At 38.8% G+C, this 22,293-nt stretch overlaps 3 protein-coding genes across 5 annotated transcripts in view; all 3 read right to left on the bottom strand.

The window, feature by feature from the left end:
* rassf3 (Ras association domain family member 3) overlaps window positions 1-2,633 on the bottom strand; it is an 89,594-nt gene extending 86,961 nt beyond the window's left edge. The window contains exon 1 of the mRNA XM_085768631.1: window positions 2,162-2,633. Coding sequence (XP_085624757.1) covers window positions 2,162-2,633 — 472 coding nt within the window. The remainder of the gene's footprint in view (window positions 1-2,161) is intronic.
* Window positions 2,634-4,533: 1,900 nt separating this feature from the next.
* LOC146962363 (uncharacterized) lies at window positions 4,534-13,190 on the bottom strand. 2 transcript variants are annotated; one of them, XM_085769130.1, is made up of 7 exons: window positions 13,087-13,169; window positions 10,239-10,739; window positions 8,924-9,046; window positions 8,021-8,082; window positions 7,003-7,164; window positions 5,130-5,243; window positions 4,534-5,017 (listed from the first exon to the last, which is right to left on the bottom strand). In XM_085769130.1, the coding sequence occupies exons 2-7, from the start codon at window positions 10,729-10,731 to the stop codon at window positions 4,970-4,972; spliced, it is 1,002 nt and encodes a 333-aa protein (XP_085625256.1). In that variant the 5' UTR covers window positions 10,732-10,739; window positions 13,087-13,169; the 3' UTR covers window positions 4,534-4,969. The 2 variants fall into 2 exon arrangements, with proteins under 2 accessions (XP_085625256.1, XP_085625255.1); XM_085769129.1 differs by having other exon boundaries at window positions 4,536-5,017; window positions 10,239-10,742; window positions 13,087-13,190.
* A 7,095-nt stretch (window positions 13,191-20,285) lies between these two features.
* Window positions 20,286-22,293, bottom strand: part of dgki (diacylglycerol kinase, iota) — a 113,149-nt gene continuing 111,141 nt past the window's right edge. For both annotated transcript variants that reach the window (XM_085769974.1, XM_085769975.1), the window contains one exon: window positions 20,286-21,282. In XM_085769974.1, coding sequence (XP_085626100.1) covers window positions 21,172-21,282 — 111 coding nt within the window. In that variant the 3' untranslated portion in view covers window positions 20,286-21,171. The remainder of the gene's footprint in view (window positions 21,283-22,293) is intronic.

Raw genomic sequence — 22,293 nt, 5'->3', positions numbered from 1 at the left:
ATTGTTACAGTAACGACAGATGTGGACGTAGAAGGAGGGATTGGTCCATCCATGTTTGTTGTCACGGCGACACTGAGACTGAGACCGAACCGGTTGGTCGACATAGCAACAACATTCCTGCCCGAGTCCGACCTGTTCCCGGCTCAGAGAGAAAGAGAGAGAGAGAGAAACACCGGTGGTTTTTCTACTTCCTACTTCCCTACAAACACTGATCAGAACCCGTTCATTCAAATGATTTATGAGTTTCCTCAAAAGATGATGATGATGATGATGATGTCACATGTAGCCGTATGACCCAAAAACCTCCGATTCAGTCGCTCAGTTAAAGCTCGTGACTTTTAAATAGTGAGATAATAACAGTTTGATCAGATTAATGCGTCAAATTCACACAAAATACACACTTTTTCTTCCTATTTTATTCTAAATCTGACAAAAGCTCCACAGTAAGGTGCCTTTTCTGCTTGGTCAGGCTACCCATAATGCATTTCTGTTGAGGATTTGTTGCGTTATTATGACATTACTGAGATTTGAAGATAAAAAAAGTTAAGAAAATAGATCAAAATGTTGCTCTTCACCAAGGTCAAAGCTTTTAAAAACACTATTCACTAGCAAAACTATGAACAATTTTATAAGTATTTAAGCAAAAATCACAACAAACAGTCAGATGTGGAAGTTGTGACGCTAATTCTTTAAAGATTTATAGTAAAAATGATCAATACTACACAGTCTGTTCAAAGTGAAGGTTGAAAGAGGAAAAATCCTTCAGGACACTGAATTTTGTTGGATATTTGATATAAAAAACATCACATATGAAATCACTGAATGTGAAACGAAAACAACTGGACCTACACATCATATACATTTGGTGTTAGGAGGGTTATAACACCTTAAAAAATCAAATCCAGCCCATATAACCCCCTAAATCAGTGTTTTTCAACCTTGGGGTCGGGACCCCACGTGGGGTCATCTGGAATTCAAACGGGGTCGCCTGAAACGTATAGTAATTATACTAACTAGTAATTCAATTACTGATAAAACTCTAAAAATATTATGATTAAAAACACCACACACAATTTTAAACAGCTGTATTCTATACTTTCACTGTCTCGAATATACAGTAAATTGAATAAAATTTTGCATATACAAATATCTGAGCCGTGATCGATCACATGATTGCGAGGTCGCCAGAAATTTGTGATGTCAAAATGGGGTCACGAGCCAATAAAGGTTGGGAGCCACTGCCCTAAATGATCATATAATTGCAGTGAATGAAAATATATACAAGCTGGTATGAATTTGTTGATTTAATTTCATCTGCAAGTGACCTAAAGTCATATATTTTTTTAAAGGGATAGTTAAACATTTTGGCAAATTGGCCCATTGCCATAATCCCTATAGTCATAGCAGTAGGTTCGTTACCTTTAATTGTCGGTGCAAGATGTTTTTAGAACGGCGGAGCAGAGCCGTGAGCTGCTCAGAGCTACGCTACGGAGGCTAATGGGATTTCTTGGTTTCCCTCATCAAACTCATCAAATACACAATCCAACAACTCCACAACGCTCTGGTGGACAAGTTGTAACCTGCACATTCACCACGCTATGAGATAATAACACAACGTTACGAAACAGAGCCGTTTTCGAGGTAAATACAGAGACTGTTGATGAAAAACTGTCCCTGAAGGCAACACGCATCAGCTGTTTTGCATGAATTTCCCTCTAAAACAACTCTGTCTGGTAACGTTGTGTCATTATCTCATAGCGTGGTGAATGTGCAGGTCACAACTTGTCCACCAGAGCGTTGTGGAGTTGTTGGATTGTGTATTTGATGAGTTTGATGAGGGAAACCAAGAAATCCCATGAGCCTCCGTAGCGTAGCTCTGAGCAGCTCACGGCTCTGCTCCGCCGTTCTAAAAATAGCTTGCACCGACAATTAAAGGTAACTAACCTACTGCTATGACTATAGGGATTATGGCAATGGGTCGATTTGCCAAAATGTTGAACTATCCCTTTAATAATCTGACATGATAATGTGAAGCTGGTCGACATGTCAGTTTGACATTAATAAACTTTTCCATGATATTCTATAATGTATTGAGATGCACCTGTATCTACCCTGACCTCCATGCTACGTCATCATACAGTAGCTACGTGGCCCCACTCACCTGTGCAGGTGAGTCCGTGGTGGAAGATGTACTGGCAGCAGGCGTCGCACCAGGTGTCCCCCCCCCCGGCCTGGAAGCTGTGCCCCTCCCCGGACTCCTGCTTCACCCGCGGGTCTCTGTCCTCCGGGGAGAAGATGGTCCTGACGTCGGGGGGTCTGAAGCCCCTCTTCATCCTGCCCCGCTGCGGCCCCTGCCCCCCCTCTGCCCCCCCTGGCTCCCCCTTCTCCCCCTCCTCCTGCTGCCCCCCCTGCCCCCTCCCGCTCCACGCCGCCTCTAGTCGCTCCAGACTCGGTCGCGCCGCCGCCTTGTTGCTCCGGTTGATCCGCATCTCGGCCCCGCGCGCCGCTGCCGGTGGCTCCGGTGTGTGGATGACGTGAACCGCGCGCACCTTTAACGGAGAGTCGTCCGTGACACCGCTGACCGGGGAGCGCGTGGGGACGTATTTACGACCTTGGTGCACGACGTTAAACATGACGCACAGCAGCACGAGACTCTCTTTCTCTCTGTGTCTCCTCGCGGCTCCTCGGTCCGTGAAGGTGAGTTCACCTGTGAAGCCGCGCGGCTCAGACGTCATTACTACAGACAGACAGCTGATGGGCTGCGTGTGTGTGTGTATGTATGTGTGTGTGTGTGTGTGTGTGTGTGTGTGTGTGTGTGTGTGTGTGTGTGTGTGTGTGTGTTGGAGCGGAGGAACAGGTTGGATCTCATTTTTTTTCATCCAGAGACACGAATGAAATGCTGAACCGAGCTTCATTCATTAACACACACATTTTACACTTTCTGTCAATTATTAGAATCGATTAACGATTAATAAGTTTCAATAGCCGATTTCATCCATCCAAATATAAGAAATTATCATGAATTAATAAAAACAAGTAGGTAAATAAATTAAGTGAAAAAAAAAACTAAACTAAACTTGCAGTTCGTCCTTTGACCACAGGGTGGAGCTGTTTCCTCTGTAGTGAAAAGTTCACAGACTTAGAGAAAAAAAGTCATAGTTTTACAAGAAAAAAGTCACAATTTCACATGAAAAAGTCAAAATTTTACAAGAATAGTCCTAATGTTACAATAATAAAGTCATAATTTTATGAAAATAAGTCATAATCTTACGAGAATAGTCGTAATATTACCAGAATAAAGTCATAATTTTACAAGATAAAGTCATAATATTATACTGATTTTCCGTCAGTATTAGAATCGATTTACAGCTCCTAATAAGGTTATTAATCATCGATCGAATTCTCTGTATTGATCACTTTAATCCGGCATCGATCACACATCAATTACAAACTAATAAACTAGGTATAACTTTTCTGTTGTGTCGCTTTGTAGCTTCCTGATGTCAGGTGGTGTTTGGGTTCAGAGTGCACGAGCCGAATTCATCCAAATGTAAGAAATTATCATGAATAAAAAAAAGTTACAAGAAAAAAGTCATAATTTTACAAGAAAAAAGTCATAATTTTACAAGAAAAGGTCATATTACGAGAATAAAGTCACAATTTTACCAGAATAAAGTCATAATTCAACAAGGTAAGGTCATAATTGTACGAGAATAGTCATAATATTACCAGAAAAAGATCAAATTTGTATAAGAATAAGTCAAAATTTTATAAGAATAGTCATAGTTTTACGAGAAAAAAGTCACAATTTTATGAGAAAAAGTCATATTACAAGAATAAAGTCATAATTTTACGAGAATAAGTCAACCAAATTCATCCAAATATAATAAATGATCATGAATAAAAAATAAAAGTGAATAAATAAAGTGAAAAAAAAACAATTAAAAAAACTAAACTAAACTTGCAGTTCGTCCTTTGACCACATGGTGGAGCTGTTTCCTCTGTAGTGAAACCAGATCAACACGTCATGAAGTTGCACGTGCACTGCTCCTTATTATCATCACACACACAGAGAAGCTGTTCAGATGTTTTTGGTTCAGTTTTTTATTTTTTAAAAAGACTTAAAGGTACAGTATGTAAGAAATATAAAGCAACTGGCTGTAAAATCGTCCTAATATGTCACAGAGACTCAGGAATAATGTTCATATAACATGATGAACTCACCAACAACAATCATACAGCCAAGATATTCGCATTAAATTTTTTTTTTTTGCAGACTGCAAATCATGTTTATGTTTTTAATTTACGTGTTTACATGTTGCGACTGGGAGAAAAAAACAGATCGCTGTGTTTTGAATTTGACTGCAGTAACCGTTTTTGGCCACATTCTTACATATGACACCTTTAAACTCACACACACATTTTTTTTAATTACACATCATTCATCAACATTCATATTAAAGCTCCATTTAACAACAACAACAACAGCATTTAGAGAGACTCATTGTTACGACATGAATGGTTTTCTTTTTTTTAGATTTCCTTTATAAAAAGTGCGAGTGCTCAACTTTTCTTAACCGAAGAAAAGTTGTTTTTTTTTGTTCGTTTGTTCTTCTTTTACACAAAAATTCATCAAACAAACAAAAAAACAAGTCAAGTATTTTTTTTCTTAGTAAGTTTTGAATGTAAGAGTATAAGACTTCCCGCTGTGGCTCCTCTGGCACAGCGTCGCAGGTTTGAGTCCGATCCAGCTGCGTCGTCGGCAAAAACATCCAAAACAAAGTCGTTCCTCTGTTCCTTTAGGACGTGAAGATCAAATAAAAAATAAAAAATAAAAAATAAAATAAAGTTTATGTCAAAGTTACTGACGATGGTCCCGTTCCACTTCCTCATACCAGCTGTGATGCGTTCACAGACCCGAGGAACAAGTCGGTTTTTAAAGCTTCGTGAAGGAACTGGTTTGTGTTCGTCACTGCACCTCGTCCTCGTCTTCGTCATCGCCCTCGAAGGCGGCGTCCTGCACACGGCAACAACAACACCAGGGACGCGGTTTAGTCTCGTTAAAGGGTTAAAAACATTATTTTAAATCAAGTATAAAGTTTAAAGTATAAAGTAAAGAAGTGACGTACGTATCCGCCCTGCTCCTGCACCCAGGGGGAGAAGTACTCGTTGAGGTACCGGGCGCCGTGGCCGAGCAGCCTGTTGGCCGGCAGCGTGTCCAAGGCCGTCAGACGGGTGGTGGCCTGTGGGACAGAAAACAGGTTCGATTCCTCCTTTATTTGTTTATTTTCAGGTCATTTAATTAATAAGTTACTTAGGACGATGCAACTACTGAAACCTGTGCGTTGGTTTTTTTTCTGCTGGACCACATTGATATTTGACACTATTTTTTATTTTTATCTATCTATCTATCTATCTATCTATCTATCTATCTATCTATCTATCTATCTATCTATCTATCTATCTATCTATCTATCTATCTAGAAACTCTCTCATTACATCTGGAACCGCTGGATGTTTCTTTATAACTTTAAATTATGTTGTGTCGCTTTGTAGCTTCCTGATGTCAGGTGGTGTTTGGGTTCAGAGTGCACGAGCCGAATTCATCCAAATATAAGAAATTATCATGAATAATAAATAGTTACAAGAAAAAAGTCATAATTTTTTACAAGAAAAAGTCATATTACGAGAATAAAGTCATAATTTTACCAGAATAGAGTCATAATTCTACGAGATAAGGTCATAATTGTACGAGAATAGTCATAATATTACAAGAATAAAATCATAATATTATCAGAAAAAGATGAAAATGATCTATCTATCTATCTATCTATCTATCTATCTATCTATCTATCTATCTATCTATCTATCTATCTATCTATCTATCTACCTACCTAGAAACTCTCTCATTACATCTGGAACCTCTGGATGTTTCTTTATAACTTTAAATTATTGTGTCGCTTTGTAGCTTCCTGATGTAATTACAGTACAGTACATAGACAGTATGTACAGCTCTGGGAAAAAAAAATGAAGATACCACTTTAATATTATCAATTTCTCTGGTTTTACTATTTATAGGTGTGTGTTTGAGTAAAATGAACATTTTGTTTTATTCTACAAACTACTGACAACATTTCTCCAAAATTTGAAATAACAATATTGTAATTTAGAGGATTTATTAGCAGAAAATGCCAAATGTTTTAATTTTTCAACTAATTTTCCATCTTAGGAAGAGTTCAGAAATCTACATTGGTGGAATAATAACTCCAATTTTAATCACAGTAGTAGTTTGTATGATCTTCCTCGTTAAATATAATTTGGTTCATGTGTCATTAGTGTAATTAGTTGTGGGTTTTTTAATTTTTCCAGAGCTGTGTATGTGTTGGTTTGTTTGCAGCCGTGTGCTGCCGCCCCCTGGTGGAGACGACCAGGAGCTGCAGCCGATGGATCTCAGGACGTTTTATATTTATTATCTGTATCAGGGTGTATACAGGAATCTTGAAGTTAATTTTAAAACCTTTTTAAGACTTTTTCAAGACCTTCTCAATATTTTTCAATACCTCACCGCCACTTCAAGCTGTAACCATTTACATCAGTGACACTTTTAACGAAACAGTTTTAGTTTGTGATAAAGACTATAGACCACTATGATGCAACAGAATTCAACATAGGCTGGGATAAGGCAAAGTTTATAAAAAAAAAAAAACATTGCTCCACTCTCAAAAAACAAAAAAAAACTATCTTCTTTTCTTTTTTTATGTACCGGTTCATCTTTTTTTTTTTTTAAATGAATAAATTCACACACTTTTACAATGTTTTTTAGGACTCAAACTCTTGGACAGCTAATTCTGAAAAAATACCTTCAATATTTAAGACTTTATAAAGTCGTGAAAAGACTTTTTAATACTTTTTAAGGGTCTTAATTTTCCCCAAATTGATTTATCACCTTTTAATACTTTTCAAGACCCCGCGGATATCCTGTGTATATTTCTCTGCTCTCACCTCACAGGTGACGGCGATCTGGGTCTTGGGGGAGGCGTGCGGTCCCGGGGACTCGGGGTTGGGCGACCGGAGGCCCATCCTGGTGAGGAGCGCCGACATCAACGTCCTGAAGAAACTGTAGTTCCAGAAGAGTTCACGGGCCAAAGCCACGTCCTTCAGCTCCTGGAGGAGGAACACGATACACACACACAAACACCTTTAATCACCTTTAATACGTCACATTTCTATATATTTTTTTACATTAATAATTTTTTTTGAGATGGAGTATTAGGGCCACATTGAGAAATAAAAAGGTTCACCGACTTTGAGAAAAAAGTCATAGTTTTACAAGAAAAAAGTCACAATTTTACATGAAAAAGTCATAATTTTACAAGAATAAAGTCATAATTTTATGAGATAAAGTCATATAAAGGAAAAAAGGTCAATATTTTACAAGAATAAGTCATAATTTTACAAGAATAGTCATAATATTACCTGAATAAAGTCATAATTTTACAAGATAAAGTCATAATATTATGAGAAAAAGGTCATATAAGAAAAAGGTAAAAATTTAACAAGAATATGTCAAAATTTCACGAGATAAAGTCATAATATTATATAAATAAATATAACCTAGCCGTGGAGCATTTCTTTAAGTTGTACTAGGAGTACAAGGAGATACTTATCAGCACCACATCAGTATCAGGACTTTGAAAAGAATATGGAAGAAAATGCATCTATTCTGCAGCGTACCAACTTACTGGTACAATCATGACTATTTTCTCGTAAATTTATGACTTTTTTATGATTTCTATTTGTTTTGGGGGTTTTTTTGTGTGTGTTTTTTGTTATAGTTTGCTTTGTCTTCTGTCAGTCTCATTTTATGAAATAAATAATTTCAAAGACAGACGTGTGCAGCAGCAGCAGCAGCTCGGACACTTTGATGTTCAACAGTTGAACTCTGGTGACGTGAACGCCGGCGTTTCACAGGAAATGTGACTAATGTGTGAAGACAAAAAAAGAAAAGAGGAAGTTTTACCCTCTCGTTGAGTTCGTCTCCCTTCTCCCTCAGCAGCAGACCAATCATCCGCTCCACAGTTTCTGCACAGCAACAACAGCAGCAACAGTCAGCAGATGAAACACAAGAAAACCACTGAGATTAAAGGTTTAAAAAAATAAAAATCTAAAAAAAAAACTACAATTATAGACCGAATCTCCTTGTTGTTTACAACTACTTCTGGGTAGAAAACCAGCACGTAATTTGAATGAGATCAATAGTAACGAACGAGAGTTTAGCTACAGTATATCATATTTTTCACGCCCTATCACCGTTTAGACAAATCTGAAATGATTGAAGAAACATTACTATTTCTGTGTGTGTGTTTTGTGTTGCTATGTGTTGTATTTATTTAGTTTGGGGGAATCACAGTGTCTAGAAAGCATCAGTGGCTCAGCTGACAGGGACAGCTAACGGTAGCTAAGCTAACACCAGGACGTCAGCTGTTAAAACCCTCCCGTTGTGGGACACGACATGAAACTACTCCAGTTAGCTCAGTCATGTTGGAACTCAGATATCCGCTGGAGAAAATATTTTTTCATGGACCGTTTATTGAGTCACTGAGTTATTAAAGTTCAACAGGTAGCTAACCGTTAGCCCGGCTAATCTATGATAACCATGACTAATTACAAAAATGTGCACACGTAAATAGTAATGTTTGTCCAATCATTGGTTTTATAAACTTTACAAACATCAGATTAGTCTAAACGGTGATATAGTAACATGAAAAATTAGATATATATAGTGAAACTCTCGTCCGTCACTATTGTTCTCATGCTGGTTTTCTACCCGGAAGTAGTTGTAAACAACAAGGCGATTCGTCCTATTTCTGTATGTATGAATACTGAATTATTTAAAGGTCCAGAATGTGAAAGTGAAACTCACCGTCGTCGGGGGCGTCCGTCTCCAGCTCCGGGGGGGTGAACGGGATCTCGCCGGCGAGCTTCGTCAGCTTCTTCGCCAAGTCCGAGAACTTGTCCTCCTCCTTCTCCTCTTCCTCAGGTTCGTCTGAACAGAACAAAACACAGGAGAGAAGTTTTAAAGCTGAAAATGAAAATGAAACAAAACCCACAACCATTGTATCTCAGTTTGAACCCGTTTGAACCAGTTTGAACCAGTTTTTGAACCAGTTTGAACCAGTTTACAACAACATTAAACTCAACATGACAGGAACAAAATGTTTGGAGCTTGTTTTGAAAAAGTGCTACGATGTCGCCATTTAACTATCTTTATTTAACTGTTTTTGTTGTCATCAATTTCTTTAGTTTTTGTTAAAGGAAATTGAGATGTGGCAGAAAATAAATGTACAACAGGAAAAAAAGGAGAAGAAAATGAAACATATAGATTAATCGAAAAGCAAAAAGAAGGCGACAACAGTTTGAACTGAATTACTGATAAAGATATTGTAACAATAATAGAAAGAAATAACAAAGCAACACTTAAACGCTTCACGTCCATATGTAAACAAGTAAAGGTTCAACATCTAAACAGGTTTTAAAGAGCTTCAGATCCTAAATTAGAAATGAATGAATAAATGAATAGAGAAATAAATATAAGATAGATCAAAAAGTATGACTTTTATGATTTTTTATCTATATATTTAATATTTACCTACACATGTTACAATATTTAAAGGGATACTTCACTCAAAATTGAAATTTCACTCATTATCTCCTCCCCCTCATGTGGACTAAGGGCTGGGAGAAGTTTCAGAGTCCTCCGTGGCTTCTCTGAGTTACAGGGGGTCTCGGCGTAGCAGTGCATGTCCATATATAACGGTTGCAAATGGATACCAACTGTCTTCGTGACAAAAAGACACACCAAAAAACATCCAAATATACCTCCATGCTGCTCGTATGTAATGTCCGTCTTGTATTGAAGCCCCGAAATGCTAAATTGTCCCGGAAAAAAATTAAATAAGTCTATATTTCAAGCTTGTTTTGTAGCGGATTTGGATGTTTTTTGGTGTGTCTTTTTGTTACGAAGAGAAAAGTTGGTATCCATTTGCAACCGTTATATGGACATGCACTGCTACGCCGAGACCCCCTGTAACTCAGAGAAGCCACGGAGGACTCTGAAACTTCTCCCAGCCCTTTAATAGTCCACATGAGGGGGAGGAGATAATGAGTGAAATTTCAATTTTGGGTGAACTACTGCATCCTTTCAATGAATATTTATTTATCTCGTCTCTTTAACTTACCTCCAGCTGTGTCTCGTCTCGCGGCGCCTCCAAACGGTCCACATCTGTAGTTGACGTCCCGCGGCGCCTCAGGACTCGTCATCGTCTTCGTCTGTGGTTCTTTTTCTTCGTCTTCGTCCTTCGTCTGAGGTCGGACACAGATCAGACTCTTCAGATGCCGCCACACCTTCTTTTTCTTTTTCTTCTTGTCTTTCTCCTCCGTCACATCCGTCCCAGTCTCGGTCGGCGATGACGTCCCGTTTGAATCTGTGTGACCGTTGGTTACGACCTGGTCCTGGACTTGAACCTGGTCCTGGTCCTGGTCCTGGTCCTCTTTGGGGCTCTGTGGTTTCTTCGTGGGCCGGCGTCGCCTCTGAGCGAACGCCATCATGACCCTGAACTCCTCCGTGTCCTCCATGTTGTCGGCGTCGGCGTCGGACGGAGACGCGGCGCCGCCTTCAGGGTCCTGCTGGGTGGAGATGGGGTCGTGGATTTCTACGTGTCCCTTCGCCATCTTCGTCACTGCTGGGAAAATATAAAAATATAACAATAAATATACCAGGGTATGGACAGGAATCTTGAAGTTAATTTTAATACCTTTTTAAGACTTTTTCAAGACTTTTTCTCAATATTTTTCAATATCTCAGGACCACTTCAAGCTGTAACCATTTACGTCAGTGACACTTTTAATGTAACAGTTGTAGTTTGTGATAAAGACTATATAGACCACTATGATACAACAGAATTAAAAATAGGCTAGGATAATAATTAAAGGCAAAGTTTATAAAAAATAAAAATAAAAAAAACATTGCTCCACTCTCAAAAAACAAAAAAAACAATCTTCTTTTCTTTTTTATGTACTGGTTCATCTTTGTTTTTTAATAAAATGAATAAATTCACACACTTTTACAATGTTTTTAGGACTCAAACTCTTGGACGGCTAATTCAAAGAAATACCTTCAAAATGTAAGACTTTATAAAGTTGTGAAAAGACTTATCAATACTTTTTAAGGGTCTTCATTTTCCCAAAATTGATTTATCACCTTTTAATACTTTTCAAGACCCCACGGATACCCTGTATACATAAAAAACACAAAAATAAAACATTTAAAGGGACAACGAGGAGTTTCAGAAAAGTGAAGTGTCTTCACACTACATTTATGAGCCTCCGCACCGTGAAATTCTTTGACCGGCGCAAGACAGACTCATGTTTTAATTCATCAAGAATTAAAGTCAGAGGTTGGAAGACGATCACATACCGTCGTAGTTCCCACCATAAACGGCGATTCGGTGGCGTTATTCTCATGACTCGCCACGAAACCGAAAGTAAAGAAACGCTGGTCGGCTCGCCCAGCATTTCCACCATTAATAAAAATAACAAAATAACGATAGAGACAAAACGATATATTTATCGAAAATGGAGCCATTAACAAGTGTGGGTAACGTAGATTCATCCACATCAACGTGAGACTTTTTTATAACCAAATAGAAACTCCTCGTTGTCCCTTTAAACCACAAAGGAAACCAAAAAAGAAACTAGAGAAACACTCAGATTCCAGTTTCTGAACTGTGCAGTTTGTTCTGATCATTAAAAAAAACTGACCATTTCAATTTTCTGTGACTTTTATCGATGTTTAATAAACTGAGCAAAAACAATTAAGACTCCAGACCTTCATAAATACACAGTAAATAAACTGCACTTAGGTTTTTATTTGACTACACTTTGTTCCTGTTCTGCCGACTCATCAGTTTTGTGATAAACATCTTAACATGGTGACATCATTGTCACGTTCTCTGTTGTTAATATTCCCTTTTATTGTCACTTTTAGGTTGTTTTATGCTCATTATTCTGACAGTTTGGTTAAAAATATGGAAGAAAGTGAAGTGGAATTAGTTTTTTCCTGTTTTTATCCCCCCTACATTATCTTTTAGTGAGTTTTAAGCAGGGTAAAGAAATATAGCTAGTCTTTGACATTCCTGCAACATATTACCTGCCTTTTTATGATGCAAAGACAACATAAAACAATAGAGAACACCAACCAACATAGTGGAGTCTTATTAAATGATATAATGAAAAATTAACTTGTACCAGTAGGCTATTTGAGAGAAAAATAGAGAAGAAAAAAGATAATAATAAGATATTAATAATCACAAACTCTGTTAAATCTGGTTACAGTGTTAAATCTTAACATATTCAATGAAGGACCTACTGTTTAGCCTTCAGTGTGTAAGTTATCCTTTATAATATTAGTTTATTACTTGATAAATGACTAAAAAAATATATTTAAAAGGTATTCCCAAACCTATTACATGTATAAATACGTATAGAAATATAATATTTATGATAAAGTTTAGTATGACTTATTGTGACCCAGTTGTTACAGCTGTGTTTCACCTCTGACGGTGATGTCCGGTTATGAGTCATGTTCAGACATGTTTGTTCACTCACACCGGCAGCTGCGTGAACTGTGTCACAGGAAATAATGTTACTCAATATACTCAATACTCATATAAATAGAAACCCCATCTCATTTACACGTCTATTTAACAGAAAAAGAGGTTTAAAGTGGTTTTAAACAACCGTCAGACTTAAATAGATTCAAAGTACATCGCCACAAACTTAAAAATATGTGTTTAACATCACTTTATTAACCGCAGCTGTTACAGTTATAAACACAAACCTCAGGCAGGTTTTGGTTTCGGTTGTTAATTATCTTAAATCAACTTTTACCAACCGCAGAAACCGCCAAATGTTTCTTTCCCTCTCTCTTTAAACAAACTTTCTTAAAAACATAACACTTTTACACGGCGTTTTAAAACCACGTCGTGTGTAAGAACTATGTAAAAACATAAAAACAGGTTTACTTACCGGTGAAACGGTCGAAAAACAAGGAGAAAAGTGTTTAAAACATCCCATAAACCGGCTCCTCCGACTTGTTTGATTAGTTTTAAGAACTACTTCCTCCTCAGCTGTTCGGTCGATTTAAATAAACGTTGACGTCGTTACGTCATAACCACAACGTAATGACGCAGGGGGGGCGGGGCGATTTGTAAAAAATACAGTAGGCTATCTATCAGGGATATAAAACAAAGAAAGAAAACGGAATAAAAGGCTGAATTAAAACCAAACGTGAACACATCACAAGTGAAGTTAGTAAGAAAAACGGAAAATAAATGTGTAATTTTCTGAAGATAAAATTATTTTTTTCGGTTTTAAAAAGTTTTCAATCTGAAAGTGAAACCGACAGTGAGTGACTAGGCAAAATCAAGTTGTTTTTAACTTTATTTTTTTTCTAAAATAATAATGATACTCAGCTGTACAGTCTGCCTCTGCCATGCTGTTGTCAGATTTACACACAGGGTTTTATTGTTTCCCATCAAAAAGTGCAGTGTAACTTCTGCTTCACAACAGAAACATCCAGAACGTCAGATAAGAAATAAAAGCTGGCCTGTCAGACATGTGATTTCCTCTGTAGTATGTAATAACTTCTATATATGGCACCAAGATAACAGGAAGCAGGGGAAATGAGTATAAACAAGACAGAGAGTTCACACAGACACTGAAACAGCTTGTGAAAGAGTATCCTCGTCTAGAGTGGGTTTACTCAAAAACATGTCTACACATGTTTCAAGAAAACATGAAATCAGCTGTTTTTTGTTTTTGTTTTGTTTTTTTATAAAGGAAGTGAAGTTTTCTCACAGGAAAATCCATTAATGTCCGTTTACTGACAAGTGCATGTTGTGAAATGACATGTTTTCAGTGTCAAATTCATCATTAACCACAAGTCTGGTCAAATCTGATGACTATGAGTCAAGATTAAGATTGAGATTAAGACATGAGACTGTCACCAGATCATTAAAACCATAAAAATAAAACAGAAAATAAACATTTAGTCCTCCTCAACAAGTGAAAACTATGAGAAAAACTGTCAAATATATTAAATTAAAGGTCAAAATATACAGGTTAAAAGGTCATGACAGCAGCAGTGATTCATTAATTCATGTTTAAAATGTTTTTTAACTGCGTTGTTTTTTTACATTTTTTTATTTGACATATTTACAGATACGAGGAAATGATTTAACCATGACTGAGTCTGGGGTATTTTCATCGCTGATGTTGTGAAATCTTGGGACTCATTCTCTCTTTTGTGAAGTTTTATCGGGCGTGTGTGTGAGTGTGAATCAGAGGCCGATGAACTCGTGCTCCGACCACAGGTGTGCGTTCCCTGTAGGAAATTCCCGCCCGGCTTGACTCATTCACCTTCACGGGCGGCTGCGAAATGTGTCGAGCTTGTGTGTTTCTTTTTTGATTTGTATAACGTGACGGTTCAGGCTGAAAAATCAAAGAGCGTTTAAAAAGTCATCTGTAAAAATGCTTCTGTTGTGATGTTTCATCAGCTCTAGGGTTTGAAGTGTGGAGGAATGTATGGAAGACAAACAGCAGAAACAGAATAGACGTCGTCCACTGCAGCAAAGTAACCGAGTCGATAGAGAAGTAAAAGTTGAGTCCACACCTGCATTAATGGCGGGTAATGATTAACAGCTGACCTGCTCAGCCTCTGTTACGTAAACGACTCAGATATGAAGGTGGAAATAGAAACGTTGACTGACTGAGGTCAATTTTATATCTTCAGGGACTTCTGTTCAATCTGTTTTAATGGAATGAATGAAAAAAGTAAATATGAAATATGAAATCAGGGCAGAAACTCCTCAGTGTGATGACACATGAGCGCCGAAAATCACAACACAACAGGAAGTGTGTTTCTGGAGGACACAATAAAGTGATGGACAAAAGGCTAATGACTAATGCTAAGCTAACATTAGAACGTCAATATCACATGATTCACATGTTATTGATCCAAACAAACTCAGCTTATTGTCAAACCGCACTAACAGGAAGCTGCTGTCTGGACAACTTCTAAAGTCAAGAACAACAAATAAAGGCCCCTGACTGCATGGTCCCTCGCTTTATTGTGACTGGTCCTTCGCTTTATTGTGACTGGTCCTTCGCTTTATTGTGACTGGTCCTTCGCTTTATTGTGACTGTTCCCTCACTTTGTCGTGACTGGTCCTTTGCTTTATAGTGTCTGGTCCCTCACTTTATTGTGACTGGTCCTTTGCTTTATCGTGACCGGTCCCTCCCTTTATTGTGTCTGGTCCTTCGCTTTATCGTGACCGGTCCCCCGCTTTATTGTGACTGGTCCCTCGCTTTATCGTGACTGGTCCCTCGCTTTATCGTGACTGGTCCTTCGCTTTATCGTGACCGGTCCCACGCTTTATCGTGACCGGTCCTTCGCTTTATTGTTACTGGTCCCTCGCTTTATCGTGACCGGTCCCTCGCTTTATTGTGACTGGTCCCTCACTTTATTGTGACTGGTCCTTCGCTTTATCGTGACTGGTCCCTCACTTTATTGTGACTGGTCCTTCTCTTTATCGTGACCGGTCCCTCGCTTTATCGTGACTGGTCCCTCACTTTATCGTGACTGATCCTTTGTTTTATCGTGACTGGTCCTTTGCTTTATCGTGACCGGTCCTTTGCTTTATCGTGACTGGTCCCTCGCTTTATCGTGACTGGTCCCTCACTTTATCGTGACTGATCCTTTGTTTTATCGTGACTGGTCCTTTGCTTTATCGTGACCGGTCCTTTGCTTTATCGTGACTGATCCTATGTTTTATCGTGACCGGTCCTTTGCTTTATCGTGACCGGTCCTTTGCTTTATTGTGACCGGTCCCTTGCTTTATCGTGACCGGTCCTTCACTTTATTGTGACTGGTCCCTCGCTTTATCGTGATTGGTCCTTCGCTTTATCGTGACTGGTCCCTCGCTTTATCGTGATTGGTCCTTCGCTTTATCGTGACTGGTCCCTCGCTTTATTGTGACTGGTCCTTCGCTTTATTGTGACTGGTCTCTCACTTTATCGTGACTGGTCCCTCAGTTTATCGTGATTGGTCCTCTCTTTATCGTGACTGGTCCTTCACTTTATTGTGTCCCCTGACTGGTCTCTCACTTTATTGTGACTGGTCCTTTGCTTTATCGTGACTGGTCCTTCGCTTTATCGTGACTGGTCATTCACTTTATTGTGTCTGGTCCCTCACTTTATTGTGACTGGTCCTTCACTTTATTGTGTCCCCTGACTGGTCCCTCGCTTTATTGTGTCCCACAGAAACACTTCCTGTTGTGTCGGGAGTTTTTACAGTTCATGTTTTGTCAAACTGATGAAGTTGTTTCCCTAAAATTTGCAGCACATTTGAGTCTTTGCATGTGTTTTTCTTAAGCGTTTTGATCCCTCAGGGCCGCCGTTGTTTTCAACATCCCCCCTGTGGGTTTTTGAAATAAAACTGAGAGGTCCACTGGTGTTTCCAAACTAAAACGCAGCAAAAAGGGATCAATAGAAAATGAAAGGTTTATCAGAGCGTGACTGAAGAGGAGGAACTGGGAGTTTCCCCGACACCAGTTAAAACCAGTCCAGTAAAGAACTGGCTCACACCCAATTTTAAGATTAAGATAAAGAAACAAGTTGGTGGTCAGGTGTCGTGTTTTCAGTTCAGCTCAGGTTTTTTCCCTCTTATTAAAGAACAAAATCTATCAACAATGAACTTTGATTATCTCCCACGACTGTTAATGATGGAGGACGGAGAGGGGGCGGAGCCAACAGCCACAGCGTCGCTTCTTTTTTAAACAAAAGAACGGAAAAAAAAACTTCAAGTATCATCATCATCATTGGGAAAACAAAGAAATACAAAAGCATAAAAGAACAAACGAACACAACCTAAGAACAAACTCAGGTGTAACTCATTTAAAACTATAATAATTTAATAGTTTAAACAACATTAATGCCATTTTTTTTATATATATTTACCAGAAAATAATCCCCAAGGATGTAAGAAAATGCCATAACCATGCATAACCAACGCTGATGAGACACAGGTTCATACAAAGTCTGTTTCTACTGAATAGAAAGAGTGATAAGAAGCATGTGTGTGTGTGTGTGTGTGTGTGGGGGGAACTTTAGCTTATCACCACAGTCACTTCACCGTTCACAGGTAGTTCAGTTTCAGGAGTTAATTCATTAACACACACACACACACACACACACACACACACACGTTGTCGTCGTTCTTGTCGTCTCCTCCGACGCTGAGAGGAGGAAGCTCAGCGTGACGGAGGAGACGCGGTGGCAGCCATCGAGAAGTCACACATCTGGACACGGACCTCAATGAATGAATTAATGAGCAAAAAACTGGGGAATGTCCCTTTAACGGAGGCAAAAATGAACATTTAATGAGTTTGGCTTCGTCTCATTAATAATAAAAAAAAAATGGTAGAAAATATAGTTAATTTCCCACCCCCCAAAGTGAAACTTGAGTTCATCAGCGGCAGTAGTTTTAAATCTTTACATTATATTGAGCCGTAATGAGGAAACAGCGTCGTCTTTACAAGCAAACACACTTATTTACATTTGAGTGTGATTATTGATCAGCTCTAGGTTCTCTATTAATACTGTGAAAGTATCAAAGCCTCAGTCCACAGAGAAATGCACACAGCCCGTATTCAGAAACTGAGCCTTAAAACCAGCCGTCAGGACTTCCTGTCACTTTGTGATGTCACAACAAAGCAGTCCGGATGCAGGATTTGGTTCTCAGTGTTTTATTCTGAATTCTGCTCTATTTTTTTTTTTATATATTAGATGTAAAACTACACTGATTTATGTTTAAATATACTTTTTTTTACACATCAACCCTTTCAAAATAAAACACCTGGAAAATGCACCACATGGGACCTTTAAAAGTCCTGGTCCACTAGCTTTAATCTTCGAGAGCTTTAATGATAAAACTGGCAGTCGTACTGTAGGAACATGTGATCGTCCTGTTTCAAATAATAAAACAGCAGAAAAAAACAAAAACAATAATAAAATATTTAAATGATTAATACTGTGACCTTTAAAAACTGATGTGTGACAGTCGGACTTCTACGATGGCTCCACGTTTTAAGTCTCAAAAAAAGTTTCTATACTGTGTCCATGAGTTCAGTTCACAAAGGGTTAAATGTTGAAGAGACCGAGCCGAGTCCACAGACGAACATGCTGCACACGGAAGAAATAAAACAAAAACAGAGCAAAATAAAATAAAATAACAAAATAAAACAAAATGAAATGAAACAAGAAGACAATCATCTACTCGACCAGCACTGAAGTTAAATTGCACATTCATTAGTCCTCCATGTTCAAAACATTAATGTAATGTAAACGATCAACAGAGAAAAATGCAAAGATGTCGTCCATTCATATTGCATTGAATATGGCTCAGATTTTTTTTTTTTTTTTTTTTTCCCATTTCTTCTTGGATAAATGCTGCAAACACACACACACGTGCACACACACACAGTCTGTAGTTATGTACATGATGCACAGAGCTGTAAATGCTGCTCGCTTCCTAGATTTGATATGGAATGGGACCAAACACACACACACACACACACACACACACACACACACACACACACACACACACACACACACACACACACACACACACACACACACACACTCTCATACACACAGAAGCTGCATGTGTAAAGCCTGGTCAGATCAGCAGTACCAGATCTACACAGAAATTGAACTATTTCTTTGTGATTATGATTAAAATTCCCTCTTTTTGTTGATCTGAGTCTGGTTTGTTCATCATCAACAACAACAATGAAAACAAAAACATACACATAAACAACAACTCATCAACTGCTGCGTCACGTTCAGTACGTTATGGATTAATCAACTGGTTTACAACTGGTCCTTTATTGGTAACACTGTAGATTAGGGAACACATATTCACCATTAGCTAGGTGCTTATAGATCGAATCTCCTTGTTGTTTACAACTACTTCCGGGTAGAAAACCAGCACGTAATTTGAATGAGAACAGTAGTAACGAACGAGAGTTTAGCTAGGCTATATATCATATTTTTTATATATCATATCACCGTTTAGACAAATTTGAAATGATTGAAGAAACATTATTTCTCTATGTGTGTTTTGTGTTGCTATGTGTGGGATTTATTCAATTTGGGGGGAATCACAGTGTCTAGAAAGCATCAGTGGCTGCAGCTGACAGGGACAGCTAAAGGCGGCAGCTAAGCTAACGGCAGCAGCTAAGCTAACGGCAGCAGCTAAGCTAACGGCGGCAGCAAAGCTAACATCGGGACGTCAGCTGTTAAAACCCTCCCATTGTCGGACACGACATGAAACTACTCCAGTTAGCTCAATCATGTTGTAACTCAGATATCCGCTGGAAAAAATATTTTTTCATGGAGCGTTTATTGAGTCACTGAGTTATTAAAGTTAAACAGGTAGCTAGCTAACGGTTAGCCCGGCTAATCTATGATAACCATGACTAATTACAAAAAGGTGCGCACATAAATAGTTGTTGTTTCTGAATAATGATGTGAATAACCAGTGGGTTATTGGGGCCTTGTACAGGGGCAGTAGCACAAGAACAGTAATTCCTCCTTTATCACTCATAATTAGTATAGCATTAATGCATTAATTTACAATGAATAAGCGATAATTAGGAGTTAATATCAGGAAACATCTGAATTCATGGTGTAATACTGTAGAGGTAGAATAAGGTGTTAATACGTGCTTAATAATTACAAATAAGGAGCTAGTAAATGCATATGCATATTAATAAGCACCTAGTTAATGGTGAATATGAAAGTGTTAACCCTTTATCAATAATAATCTGATCTGGTCCCGTCACTGATTTGATTTCAGCGACTTCCTGTTTGTTTGTTTGTTTGTTTGGCTGCAAATTAAAATAATCCTGTAACCAATCAATTCGATCAATAATCAGCTGATGGATGATCTTTATATTGATCTACATGAATCAGTTCAGTGTTTTTTGGTCAGAAAAAAACAAAACAAACAGTTGACCAAACTAATGATGAGGAAAAGACGCCGAAAAAAAAAAAAAAAAAGGGAATGGAAAATTAAAATCCAGGAATGTGATTGGATTTTTTGTCAATTTATAATCCATATAATTTATTTATTATCTATATTTTTAATACTTTAGACTCTCGTGAATCCATTTTTTTAAATCTAAGCGGTCTTCTGGGCATCCTTGGTCTTCCGTACATCATCACGGTTCATTCAGGTATGAAGTCCGGTGGCTCCGCCCCCTTGGAAAGTACGATAGATTCCCTCAGAGCCGGCGCCGGCGGGGAAACTTCCTGTTTGTTTTGTTTCTGTTGTTGCTGCACAAACACACGCACGTGAGCGAAAAAAGGAGGAAACAGATGTGATGACTTTTACTATGAAAGGGCAGGGCGCCACGCCAGGCGTTAAGTTTAGTTACAAAAATAAAAAGTGACGGTTGCATAAAAATGAGACGCAGCTGTGAGAGAGAGCGGACGATGTCTTTGGCACACGGGTGAACACACGGACGACAACGACGTCTATGAGAACAGGTTCAACATCAGCTCTGAAATGTTTCGTTTTCAACAAAAAAAAAACAAAAAACGCTGCGTTCAAGCGCTCAAACGTTCAAAAAGGTTCAAAATGTCTAAATGCATCATCATCGTCATCATCATCATCAACGCTGTGGTTCGAGCGACTCCTGGAAATCCCTTCAGCAGGTGAACGGCCGCTCCTGAGCCGCTCGTGGTCCTACAATCAATCAATCAATCACTCAGCCAATCAATCAATCAATCAATCAATCAATCAATCAATCAATCAATCAATCAATCAATCAATCAATCAACCAATAAATAGAATATGAATAAATAAATACAAATAAATAGTTGAGCATTAAAATCTCCACTGAAGCAGTTCATGGTCCGGTTCGTCGTCGTCGTCGTCACAGTCTGTGAGTCCAGAGAGACGGACGCATCCAGTGTGTGTGTGTAAGTGTGTGTGTGTGTGTTTCAGTGTGTGTGTGTGTGTGTGTGTGTGTGTGTGTGTGTGCCTCAGACGGCCGTCTCCAGGTCGTCCTGCGGGGTGGACGACGTGTTCTGTTGGATGCTCAGGAAGGTGGCGAGCTCCGAGTCTCCCTCCGCCTGGTCGGCCGCCGTCTTCCCCTGGTGGACGGAGACACACACAGTCAGTTTATTAAGTATCTTGTTTTCCACAGCTGCACCTTATTTTGTACATTTAAAGGGATAGTTCAACATTTTGGCAAATTGGCCCACTGCCATAACCCCTATAGTCATAGCAGTAGGTTCGTTACCTTTAATTGTCGGTGCAAGCTGATTTTAGAACGGCGGAGCAGAGCCGCGAGCTGCTCAGACCTACTCTACGGAGGCTCATTATGGGATTTCTTGGTTTCCCTCATCAAACTCATCAAATACACAATCCAACAACTCCAAAACGCTCTGGTGGACAAGTTGTGACCTGCACATTCACCACGCTATGAGATAATAACACAACGTTAAGAGACAGAGTTGTTTTAGAGGGAAATACAGAGACTGCTTGATGAAAAACTGTCCCTGAAGGCAACGCGCATCAGCGGTTTTGCATGAGTTTCCCTCTAAAACAACTCTGTCTGGTAACGTTGTGTTATTATCTCATAGCGTGGTGAATGTGCAGGTCACAACTTGTCCACCAGAGCGTTGTGTAGTTGTTGGATTGTGTATTTGATGAGTTTGATGAGGGAAACAAAGAAATCCCATAATGAGCCTCCGTAGTGTAGCTCTGAGCAGCTCACGGCTCTGCTCCGCCGTTCTAAAAATAGCTTGCACCCACAATTAAAGGTAACGAACCTACTGCTATGACTATAGGGATTATGGCAATGGACCAATTTGCTAAAAATGTTGAACTATCCTATTAAGATAAAAATCTTGCATAGTTCCTCTTTAAAGATGTTCAATCTCTGGCTCTTTAACTGATCTATGAAATAATCTCTGACATTACAGAACAGAAAACAGGACGCCTTGGTGGAGTCTGAAAATAGCTGATGTCACCATGTGATAAATAATTTTCTAGGAAATTTGACTTATTCCCCCTCATCTCCCATGAGTTTTCTATAACTGGTGAATCAGTCGAGCATTTTCCGGGACGTGTGGGAATTTGCTCATCGGTTCATCTGCAGG

Source organism: Trachurus japonicus, chromosome 23 (genome assembly GCF_045865225.1).
Source record: "Trachurus japonicus isolate A0001 chromosome 23, Traja_1.0".
In the NCBI taxonomy this organism is placed as follows: Eukaryota; Metazoa; Chordata; class Actinopteri; order Carangiformes; family Carangidae; genus Trachurus; species Trachurus japonicus.
This window is presented reverse-complemented; position numbering and strand designations above follow the sequence as displayed.

What these genes read in the sequence shown, in the direction of transcription:
- LOC146962363 (XM_085769129.1), bottom strand. Translation starts at nt 10,731, where the DNA reads ATGGCGAAGGGACACGTAGAAATCCACGACCCCATCTCCACCCAGCAG. An exon ending in GACGGACGCCCCCGACGACG is followed by an intron (nt 8,083 to 8,923) that starts GTGAGTTTCACT and finishes GTTGCTGTGCAG; the next exon opens with AAACTGTGGAGCGGATGATT. An exon ending in AGATCGCCGTCACCTGTGAG is followed by an intron (nt 5,244 to 7,002) that starts GTGAGAGCAGAG and finishes TCTGTCCCACAG; the next exon opens with GCCACCACCCGTCTGACGGC.